Below are 12,316 nucleotides of genomic sequence, written 5' to 3'. Positions count from 1 at the left end.
TTGCTTTACACACATTTCATTTAAACCGTGTAACTGCAATATGACATCAGTCATAGCAGTGACATTAGTAGGGCCACTAGCCCCTAATGGCTTAGAATGAGACCTTTGATTAATGAATATTGTGGGGGGGTGGACATATTTCTGTAAGTAAATAATGATAAAACTAACATGCTTCTCAAATAATGAGGCTTTCGCTCAACCAGTGTGACTGGTGTGTGACTAGAATCAGGACGCAGACAGGTTTTGGTTTATTTGATCACTTTTAATAAGTACTCAGAGAGGCACAAATACAATTTACAGGGCTACCTTCCTCTATATGTGCACCCGCAAGTGACTTCCTGTTCCAGCCTGTGACCGAGGCCTGCTAGCTGAGTCGGACAATAGCAGAAACACAAACAGCTTCAATGGTATGCACAGGAACACACACACTCACACACACATCCACACAATTCTGCTGGTCCTCTCACATAGCAGAGGCTTTTTTTCCTTTCACGAATCCATATGTAACATCAGTTCTAAAAGAGAGATGTGAATGAACAAGATTTGATTTCTTCAGCCACGCCTTAGTGACGCCTTGAGGTAGATAACATTCTCTAGTCACCTCAAACATCAGAGCTGTGAAACACATTGCTGACAATCCTATTTACCTCCAGAAACTTTTTTTTTCCTATTTAGCATCATCTGCTTAGGGTTTCATGTATTTTATGTTTTCTTTATGCACAGCTACTGCTATTCAGCTCAGTAACAAGAAACTTCTTTAATAATTTATCTTCATAACTTTCAATGTTTCAGACTTCTTAAAACTAGACTATTTAGGTTTATTTATACAGAATTATGTTACATCTTTGGTGGCTAAAATATAAAACTGAACAAGGAAACTGAAATAGTTTGAACTTCATATAGTGACAGAGTTATTTAAATCATTCATTTGTACCTGGATTGCTTCACTCAAGTTTCTTAATACTTTGAGTCCAGGGTGCCACTGTCTCCTGAGGGGTTTTCAGTCCTGTGTATTGTGCATATTGTGTTTCTGGTGGGTTTGAACAAAAACTTGACAAGTGCTTTCTGCCTCCTTCCATAAAAATCACACTGAAAATTAACACTTAAAACAGAAGATCAATTATAATGCAACAAACACTACAGAGACAATAACTATTTAGTTACACAGGCATACATCAACAACTAAACAAAACACAACAAAATACGAATGTTGCATAACTGACAGTGAGAAGTTTTCATTCCCCTGCAAAGAGCTGCAGGAAAATATGACTTTCTGCTTTACAAAATACTGCACAGCTAATTTGAAAAAGAAACTGTGGAGGTACACATGAGAAAGGTTTAATCTGTTTTTCCTTCTTTCCTCTGACAAAAAAGTCATTATTTTTGCAGCATTTGGCCCATGTTGAATGGTTTGAAATGCCCTGGAAATTGCACCATTAGTTGCATTTGCTCACTTATTCATATGCAGAATTTGAAAAAAAATCTGTCAGGGAGCTCTATTATGAAAAAATGATTGTGCTTTTCATTTTTTTAGGATTTCCAAAGATTAGAGATTGTCATTGTAAAAAGCAGTAGCTATTATATGGCCATGCTCTGAGATGCATTAATAATACTTCCACAGTATCTTTTGTAGACATTTTGGCACTTTTTCTCCTACACATGCTCATAACAATTCATCTACTCAGTCTGGGACTCAAAGCCTAAAGATTTATGTTTGGTAAAATATTATAAAAACAACACCGAAACAAAGTATTAAATAGTATGGAATTACTTGTTGTCTGCATCCTTTTTCATGACCTCACGTCATTTATCATTATCTCAGAATGTAGTGGTGTATTGACCAGTAGAAAGTGTCACTGTAGGCAACAGAACCAGGTGAGAATACACAATGAATTAAGTGCTGAAAGATTGGAAGTGCAAAGTCAACAGCGATGTAACTACGTCAATATGGGAAGAATTATACAAATACATATGTGCCAATTTGTGCTTTTACATTTTAAAAAGTAGACTTTGTTAAATGGCAACAGTTCTGAGGACAAGTTAAAGATTTAATGTGCGAACAGATTCTTCTATGTCATTAACCTACTGCACACTGTCAAACAGCCCTTGGATTAGTTAGGATAGTTATTCCCAATTGAGCACTACTTCGGACACCATAAATATGTATACATGTACATTTAATATGTCATTCTATAAAGCTTCCAAAGGGTCCTAGAATATTAACTATGGCTATTTCCAATTAAAACAACAGGGTCCTTTGAGGGTGGGACATGTTGACCAATGGTCAAGTATCAGTACCTGATATCTGAAATGCTCCTACCCACCTGACAGAAGGTGAGCCAATATCTGGTGCATGTTCAGCATCCTCCCGGCCGGCCCTTCACTATATAATTAACAAGGTGAACAACCACAGAACACTGCAACTACAAATGCTGCTTGAGAGAAAACCTTTCAGCTACACACAACCCTTGTTGTACAACATTGATGGCTCTACAACCTAACCAGGATGTTTTAGCAGCTTCTAAACAGACTGTTCTGCCCTTTCTGTAGTTCAGAATTAAACCAGTTTCTTAGAAGTTATTTTAAATGAAAACATTTAGTACAAATGGTGATGCAAACCATACAGATCACCAAACTGTATTTGATATTGAAAATTCAGTATGTGTTGTTATGAGTGACCTTTCTACACTGAGATTAAAGCCATTCTGTAACTTGTCCTCTCTGCGCATGTTTTTCTCAGGTCCAGCAAACGTCTCTGCACCTCACAGAGTTAAGCACACCAGACAACAGGAAAGACTACGAGGCTCATATCAACAACACACATTCACTTCTTTGCTTATCTTTACACAGTGAGTGCCAGTAACTTGACAACATCAACACAAGAGGGAAAGAATATGAAAATGTAACAGAACATAACAATGTTTTCAGAGTTAAATGAACAATATAAAGTGTCTCTATGCGCTATCTTCCATGTGCAGGGGTACTGTGGCCCAGCGTGGACACACACTGTGCTCGCACTCTCAGCCAGTCAACTGATTCAATGCTGTTTCCTTCATCCTGGGTCCTTCAGACCATCTGTCAATCACATGTGGTCCCGCCTTTCAACAAACCCCGCCCTTCAAAAAAACAAATTTGGCTTCTTCCCCGAAAATGCAGGTGACTGGTATCCATGAAAACAGCCCATGTGTGCGGGGGGGTATGAGAGTTGTTTTTAAGAGTAGATGGTGATGACTTCACGGCCACCGCCTCGCACCAGCAGGACCCGGTTCAGACCCTCGAGGAGAACCTCCAGGAACTCCATGTCTGAGAAGACAGCAGTCAAGGTATAAAACATACAGAGGCATAAACAGAGAGCAGTACAGTACCACATATTATTTCCCTCCACTCCACCCTCATTCCTACTGTGGAAAAACTCTTGTCCATCACAGTGAGCATTCACTACACTACACATTAGAATTAATTGGAATGGTAGTAATTAAACCTGTAATAACTGATTCTTTTGGCCACTTGGGAGCAGTGGAAACAAGTTGAGAATACAACAGTGACATATCTTCACCTTTGAAGTTGATATGGTGAACTTGTAGGTAGGTTCATCATGACAAGTGACCCCTTTACATTGTTTTAAATTGTCATTTACATTGTTGTTATTAAAATATCGATTATAGCTGCTTTAAGGATACAGTTTTCGTCCCCTCCTCTGTTCCTTGGTGGTCCAGGCATGTTGAGCAGAACCAGGTGAGCTCCCTGGGACTTGTTGACCACCACCTCGTTCAGCTTGATAGCTGTGTGCATCCGCCGAACATTTGACTGGTTCCTAGTTTGACAACAAGTTCACAGTGAGAAAGGACAGCACTGTAGAAAACATTAACAACCAGACTTAACTAAACTGAACCTTAAATTTAATTAGTGATAATATGGGGAAACAGCCATGATATTACGTGGTTGCTGGGACTTCTTCAGTTCTTTTGAGACCAGTGCAAAAACTGTACTGTAGCCTTCCTAACTTCATCAAATGTAAAACTAGACTTGCACTGTGCAAAACATTTTCTCTCTGTATACTGGTGGTCTGTAGAGATTTTGATTCTGGTAATCTAAGGCTCTTTTAGCTTTATGCTGGCCTCACACTACTTTTTCACAGCACACAAAGGTGCCCCATAGATTTCCCAGTTCCCACTACACATTGTGTCTGAGGAGGTTTTGAGTATGTACTGTGTTCACACTATTCTTTTTTTATATTTAATTTAGTGTGTCTAGTTCTTGTATAGAATTGGCCTTTTAATTGTACTTGATTCTCACCTATTTCATTTGCTTTTTGTGATTCATGTGAAGTAGCTGCAGTAACAGTGCAATTTCTCTTTGTCTCTGTCTGTCTCTAAATTATACTCAAAGCAGACAGTATGCAGACTAAATAGGATCTATTTTTCAGTGTGCTCAATGCACACTATTCTCCCAAAATGCAATGCATAAAGGAAATGGAAGAGCTACACACAGCTGAGAAAAAATGGAAATAAACAGCTCCAAAATCATATTGACTAATGACAAAAAAGAATTTGCCATCCAGTTGGGTATTTTATTTTCCCAACATTTTAAAGAGACAAATCACTGGTGAGAATGTGACTTTACAATTACAAGTTCTTGAAATCCATCTCTCAATGTTCTCCCAAGTTTTTCTGATTTTCTCACAATACCAAAAGGCATGTATGAGGAAGTCACATTTTAAACATTTATCTGTCAAACATTTTGTCTCTACGATAATATATTCTTGTCATTCATTTATACTGAATTAGACGTACATTTTCATTAGTAGCAGCTATCATGCCAAGATCTTTGTTCCATTTGTTATAAATGTTTTTCAATCCATCCACGGTTCCTCATTTGTATATGTTAATTATATAGTCAATATAAAACATTTGAGCTGCGTTATGGTAAAACTCTAAATTTGGAAGGTTTAAGCCTTCCTCCTCTCGAGGATAGTTAATTAATTTTCTACTTAATCTGTGAGCTTTATTAGACCAGAAGAAAGGAAGAAAGAAGTAAGTTCACTTCTTATAAAAAAAAATTGGTGGAGTAATAGGTATGGTCTGAAATATGTATAGACATTTTTGGCAACCACATCATCTTACCTATTAAATTCATTTTCAAATTAGACCACCTTTCAAGGTTTTGTTTAAGGTCTTTAATTTAAGAAAACTGTCTTTATACAGCTGTAACTTATCTGCACACAGGTGTTACTAATAACATAAACGATGGCTTTGTTGTCCCAGTAAGCCTTGACAGTGAGCCAGCATGAACAATACCAGGACCTTGAAATTGAAGAAGCTAAATGGAATTCAGCCATCATTTTATGATTTACACCTGTGCTTTTCGTACTGTGACATGTCAAAATGTTTTCTGTGAAAACGGCCTATTGTAGCAATATGGTAGCACTCCTGGTTAAATAGGAGCTGCCCTCCTCTTTAAATGAATAAAACATTTATTTACAGTATAGCCAGAAAACTAATTGAGAACAAGCTCTCCTTTTCAGGAGTCTTCTGTTTACATGGTTATACAATAGAAAGACTAATGTAACAGGATGTTTTTCTGACATCACTAATACACTGTGTACTTCACCAGTTTAACACATAGTCATATATATTAATAACATTTTGTCAAGGAGAAAAGTTGCATTTTAGTTATAGCCTTCTATATGTTAGCCTCAAACAGAACTAAGAAAACAAGGCATTATTAAGGGACTGAAGCGTATTGAATTCCAAATAAAGAGGCAGCATTTTAAGACAAAAGGGACATGCAGTTTCCCACATATTGTTTAGTTTGTCGTAGCCAATTATACATGCTGTAGTCTTTCAAACTAACTGTATTCTGTTTAATAATAGTTACCACTGTCAAAAATAGCATCTTCCTTCGCCTATCTCTTTAAATGTTGCCTCTTTATCATCACCTTCACAATGTTAGATCACAAAGCAATAAAGCACATGAAGTCAACTGCCAGAAGCCAAATTACCTTAAGGAGAAAAAAAAGACAATTTCACAAAATTCTGCTTTCCATTCTACTGAATAAGACAAGCATTTATATTGTAATTTCAAGACCAAATGAACATTTGTTTCTATTTGCTAATCACTTTGAAAAAGGTAAATGGAAAGCAAATTTGCTCATGCATACGGACAATGTCATAAATATTACATGCAAATTAAATCAATGGAGGCATTTCCACTAACATACGGGGATGCAGACATACATACACAGAGCTGGAGGACACTGAACAAAGCTACATTCACCACAGCAGCAGTACACACATACGGCCTAGGGCAAAGAGAATGCGACTTACAGACTCTCCCACTCTCTAGAAGGAGAAAAATGGGACAGAACAACAAAAACAGGCTTAGATGCATCCTACATCAGCTTTCCTACCCTCTCCACCAGACTGCATGCTTCCAACTGTCCCAAACGGCTCATCGGGACACCAAAAGGTGACCCACGTAAACCAGAGAAAGTGACATGGAGCCGTTTGATGTGTGTGTGAGGCAAAAGTAGCCTCCATTTCTCCCTGTCCTGTGAGACTTTACAATATGTTTACAATGACTACTTTGAATCACAAACTTTATAAGCCAATATATGGGGACTGGTACACACCTGATGAAGTCCACACACTGATAGTATGGACAGTATGGGATGAGAAGGTGTTAGTCTAAACAGCAAAAAGGTGTGCATGTGGTCTGCGTGGTCGGGCCATGCACTAAGACTGAAATGGCTGGAAGTGTACACACATGCGCACACACACCAAATGCAGCCTGAATGCACACGCCATGCACAGTTGTCCCATTTCACCCTGTCAGGCTCATTACTACTACTACTATTACTACTACATCTACACATGCTGTCATTCTGTACTGAGGCTTTGGCACCATCCTAAGTATTGTCAGTACTACAGGTGCTGTGGTTTACTCTTCAGATCCTTCTAATACTTCATACATTTTGACATTTAAAACTTGTGAAAAGCAATTCAAAATTGTGCAAACGTCTCTCACAAGGCATATGCAATAACATCATATTTTATACTACCACCTTTACAGTATTTTTCAGTAGCATATACAGTAGACTTGACACTCCTCTAAATTGGGAATAGACCTTAAAGTTACAGATCTACAGTGCAGAACTTTCACTTTTACTTCTTTTTAGCTCTTAAGCTACAAATGTACAGAGGTTGTTTTTAGGGTGGTGTTCAAACAAACGTATACTTACGGTTTCATGTTAAACAGGTCGCGTACAGCCACGGTGGCATTGCACTCTCGGTTACGATTACGCTCTGTGAAGAGCTTGTCCTTGGTCCAGGTCATGTGAACCCGCTCGGGCCCAGTGTCGGCCTTGTCATTTATAGTGGCATGAGATGCTGTGTTTCTGTCATGGATGAGCTGTGCCTGGAAAGGAGGGCGAGAGAAGGGTGAGGAAAACGATTATAAACCAGGAGATGCTTCAGGGAAAAGATGAGATGAAACACAATAAACAAAATGGAAGAAGAGAGGAAAGGTGGCAACAAAAGAATAGCCAGGATGATAAGGAATTAGGGAACACTGAGAGGATGACAAGGAGATGATGAGATTTCAGAATCCAAGATAATGCCAGAAAAACAAAAGAAAGCAATTAAAGGAGGGAAATAGGAAGAAAAATTTGGGAAGGTGAGTAAGGAATCAAAAATAGAGGTGAATAAATGGTGAAAAATGTGACAGATTGGCCAGTGAGAAAGCAAACAGGATGGACAATTACAAACCGGGACCAAGGAAGAAGGGAAACCAAAAACTTTCCTTCTACAAGTTGATGAAAGTTAGGCGAAACTATGCTAGAGAATGATGGGAATAATACAAACCTGGTACAACAACACACATGGACCATAAAAGAACAAATATACATTGGGCATCACAAGACAATGTTTCTCTGGGCAGACTGAAGGTCCTGACAAGGGTTGAAACACAACATTTATGGGTGACTGACAAGAAAAGAGCAATGGTGGTCAAAATGAATCAGGCTGGGAAGGTATAGTATCATGTCATCCAAGTGTTCATATTGTACAGGAATTATTACAAATACTCAACATATGTTACTTAAACAAATATAAAGCAGATAAAGCAGGTATATAAGTCTATAATGCAGGGATAGTGCAGGAATAATACAGCACAGCAGAGAGTATTAGAAAAAAATATAATCTGATTTCATTACATTTGACAACAACTTTGTTCACTTCTGTGTCTGTGCTACAGAGTACAATGTCAACAGTTATATTTAACCATAGCCAGTGACAAAGGATATCAATAAATTATGGGTTTATTAGCATCTGTCATCATAAAGCTATGGATAATGGCCTCTGTGTTCATTAGCACCAGTTCATGTTTGATAAATGATAAAACAGCAGGCTGACTATGTAACATATTTAGGGATTCCTGATTAAAATATAAAATTTTTAATGTCTTCATTGTCCTTAAATGTAGATGGGGGCAATGTGCTAAATAACATGCACATTCTTCTTTGAAGGGTGGTTGTTCAGTTTCTGGAAGTTTCCTCTACCTGTTGACTTGTTGACTACTAGCTGTGACTGTTTGTACAGTATGGACAGCAGTTACAGGTATGAATAGCAGGAGGGTGGGAGATATCAATATGGAAATGACTGGGGTGTTGACTATGGTTAAGCTAAAATGAAAAAAGAGAGCACAGTATTGTCAAGTCAGAATGGTGACTATAAACCACTACTGGGTGAAAAAGTACTTACATACTCTATAATCAAATGAGCTTATCCTCTTTACAGTGGCCATTTTTCAAACATGTCAGACTCAGGCTCCACTTCATCTAGCTTTACAGTCTAGCTGTACTTTGTGCACTGACCCTCTGTTAGCATGCCAACATTAGCATTCATCTCAAAGAACAACTAAACTTAAGTAGATATGAGCCTGCAGTACAAGTGAAGCTGACAAAAATGTTGGAAGCTTTTAAAGTTAAGATCTAAGGACAACAGGACAATTCTGCCGATTTTTTTCACTGTGCAAAAGTCATACATCATTTTCAGGTTTCTGAGACAATACTGTCCACTCTTTCCGCTCACATTTTTGGGGGATGAGGTGGGATCATGGAGGTAATGGGAAGTCGGGCAGGAGTTTCAGGGTGCAACTGGCTGGTATTCACAAAGCAGCTCTCAATGACTCTACAGTAAGTAGCACTACTAGTGGGCCAGTCTGGACTAGTAGTTTATTTGTCAGATGTACAAGATGCTATCTGTAATCATGAACCAGCTTCTCTTTCTGGGCTGTTGTTTGAGCTTGTTTGCCAGTGTTGTTTGCATTTTATGTAGAACAAATGGTTTTGACCAGCTGGAGCTGCTCCAGAGCAGCTTTAGCTCTGATGTAACATGGTTACTCATCATCTAAGTACACTGAACTAGTACTAGTAAATTGTATGAACATGGTAAATCAGCCATGAGCTGATGCTATGGATAAGCCAACACTGAGAAGGTAAAAAAAGCACAATGGCTTATCCAGAGAACAAAACATTTTCCTCTCTTTCCAGTTCCACACTGACTTTAGGCACGGGCCTTAATGTGACGCTAAAACATGTTTTGGACATTTGAAGCATGGTATGGAGTATAGTAACTCCAACTCTGTTACAGAGAAGATCTGTTCTAAAAAATCAGTGCCAGCATTCACAACAGTAAGTCTCTTCAGCAAATGAGAACATTTTATAATTTAAACAAATACTTAGAGCCTTGGTGAGAACCTCTACTCACTTCTTATTTAAAAGGTCAGTCTTTAAATAATTCAATAATAACTATGCCCACATTTAGACATCATTTTAAACCATAGCAGTATTACTATTCCTCCATCCTTCCTTCCCATCTGTGGATTGATTATACTGTATACACATTACAGTCTGATGTCCACACTAGAGAAAAATGGGATCAAAATGTATGACTGACCCCTTGCACATCTGTTTTTGACATCTGTTATATATGGGAGTAAAATCTGATTCCAGAGTCCAGATTTTAAACCACGATGATGATAAAAGTCATTAAAACAGTCAAATGACAAGCGACAACTATAGCCAAAGATCCAGCTTTGTGAAGACGGGCCTGTGAGTCTAGCAGTGAGGGACAGTGGGTTGACAATATCGGCTACCTCATCCTCCTGAGTGTCCTCCATCGGTGAGGACTGCTGGCTGAGGTTCGTGCTCTGGGCAGCGCCCTGGTTCTTCCTCCGGATTGAGCTACGCGATTCATCAGTGATACTCTGAATCTGAGCGGTGTGGCATGGCCCGGAGAGGCAATGGCAGATGAATAAGGAAAGGGGGCAATTGTCATATGACGCAACGGTAGGCCAGATTGACTAAAATACTGTTTAGATTTAACTTTGGAGTCTGTTATTTATTGAAATAAATAAAAGAGCTTGTTTTACATACTGTATAATCTAACCTGTATGATATTAAAGCTACTTAGATAGGTTGTGATGATAACACTAACACACTAACAGGGAGCAAAATGCAAACAACATTCAGTAACAATAAATGCCATCTTCTTGAAAGTATTTATGAGCTAATATTATTAGTATCTAATCTAGGACACATCATAAAAATACTGCATTCTTTTGTATTGAATTGGAATGCAACTTCAGAGACAAAGCAAGTAAGTACAGGGTTGTGTTCAGGTAGATGAAGTATACATTACCTCTCTCTCCCTCTCAGTCCTGGAAAGTTGCATCTGTTTCAGCATCTGAGACCTCTGCTCCATCACCAGTGTCTTCTCATAGGTGAAGGCTGAGATGTCATTATCATGCTGCACAGGAGAGGACAGAAACACGGTTATCAATACAATTTGGAGCAACAGGAAACTTCCTAACGCAAAACCTCTGCCAACGCTGAACAGTTCTCCAACTTGCAAAGCTGCAGCCTCCACAGCAGTTTAACAATTGTGTTTGTCTTTCAAGTTTGTTTTACTGTTTATCAACCAGACTAAGGACTAAAGTCCCAGATTTAAAATAAATATCAAAGTCTATTCATTGATTCTTGGTAGAGGATTGTCTTACTTCCAGATTTTATCCAAATCATAAATATCTTGTCAACAAAGAGATGACAATATAAATAATAACAACTGTAAAACAGTAAATAAATATTGTTCTTTTATAAAACATTCATGGATAAAACTTCTTGGCCCTTGAAGAGTACAAAATGTCCCCATTAAGAGTACAAAATAAGTGGGTTTTAACTGGTTCTGGCACTGTTCAGCGTGACAAACTCATGTACTCTAATACTGACACAGAAAAATTACAGTTACAGTTCTGTAGCATAAAGTAACGTATTGGCCAAGTGAACGTAGCTGACAGAGAAACACAGTTTTTCTTTTTTTTTTTTACCTTGTATTCCTGATAAACAACATCTTCAACATATGAAGCCACTGTATTAGATGACTATCAGCCTGATTCCAATGTAGTGATGCATCACTACCAGTGCAGGATGTAATGCAGTACTATTATATCAAACAAAGTCTCACCATCTCCACCACTTCCACCTCTGCATCCAGTCGCAGGTGGTAAAGGAACATCTGGAGATCTTTCTTCATTTGGATGCTGTTGTCATCCATCTGGGCCACAGTGAAAATACGCATCTTACACTTCCTCCACACCTGGAGGAGGGAAAGATACAGTTATTAAGGAAGGAGGTCGAATGGAAAAACAAGTCAGACCGTCAGTCAGGGATAGATGTATGGATTATTGAGGCAAAGCAGAAATAAAGGGAAAGGAGGAGGGAAGAAAGTGACGTCAGTGTCAAAGAGGGAGAATTTTAGGATAGATAGGTGAGTATGAAAGAGGGAGTCTGGGCACAAACATAAAGAGAAGAATGAAAAATATTAAAAATTATTTGCAAGGGTTAAGAATGTGTCAGCGATAAACCCAATCCAAGACACACACACACCAACCTTGTGCTGTCGCAGCAGGAAGGGCAGCAGCATCAGCATGCCTCCATCGTGAACCACCCACCACACGTCAATGGTGCCCTCCCCCAGGCGGTCCTGGTTGGTGGGGAAACTGTCCACATTCTTAGCCACAAGCAAGGCCTGATGGGCAGCTGTGGTCTCCCGCACCGTCTCTAGATGGATAGAGGAAGAGAGAGAGTGTCTATGAGAGACATGGCCTATTAATCAATATGTGTTGTCTATGAGACATTAAGTCATTGCGATCTCAGTGGAAAGATTACATAAAGAGATGTACAAATATGTAAGGCAAGATGTATTATCATTACTTCCTATGCATTTCTTAAATCAATTTCCAAGAAGTTTTCTTTAAC

At 38.6% G+C, this 12,316-nt stretch overlaps 1 protein-coding gene across 8 annotated transcripts in view; it reads right to left on the bottom strand.

Moving 5' to 3' along the window:
- Window positions 1-247: 247 nt before the first annotated feature.
- The window catches only part of slc12a7b (solute carrier family 12 member 7b), a 76,525-nt gene continuing 64,456 nt past the window's right edge, over window positions 248-12,316 (bottom strand). For 4 of the 8 annotated variants that reach the window (XM_044176394.1, XM_044176399.1, XM_044176396.1 and 1 more), the window contains 8 exons: window positions 11,949-12,118; window positions 11,523-11,654; window positions 10,701-10,808; window positions 10,156-10,272; window positions 7,241-7,416; window positions 6,327-6,341; window positions 3,681-3,814; window positions 248-3,303 (listed from right to left, as the gene is read on the bottom strand). In XM_044176394.1, the coding sequence (XP_044032329.1) occupies window positions 3,212-3,303; window positions 3,681-3,814; window positions 6,327-6,341; window positions 7,241-7,416; window positions 10,156-10,272; window positions 10,701-10,808; window positions 11,523-11,654; window positions 11,949-12,118 (944 nt within the window). In that variant the 3' untranslated portion in view covers window positions 248-3,211. Of the gene's footprint in view, window positions 3,304-3,680; window positions 3,815-6,326; window positions 6,342-7,240; window positions 7,949-10,155; window positions 10,273-10,700; window positions 10,809-11,522; window positions 11,655-11,948; window positions 12,119-12,316 lie in introns of those variants that run through there. The other 4 variants (XM_044176395.1, XM_044176397.1, XM_044176398.1 and 1 more) reach the window with 4 other exon arrangements.

This window comes from Siniperca chuatsi, linkage group LG19, assembly GCF_020085105.1.
Source record: "Siniperca chuatsi isolate FFG_IHB_CAS linkage group LG19, ASM2008510v1, whole genome shotgun sequence".
Classification (NCBI taxonomy): domain Eukaryota; kingdom Metazoa; phylum Chordata; class Actinopteri; order Centrarchiformes; family Sinipercidae; genus Siniperca; species Siniperca chuatsi.
Note: the sequence above shows the minus strand (reverse complement) of the source record. Positions and strands in the feature narration are given on the sequence as shown.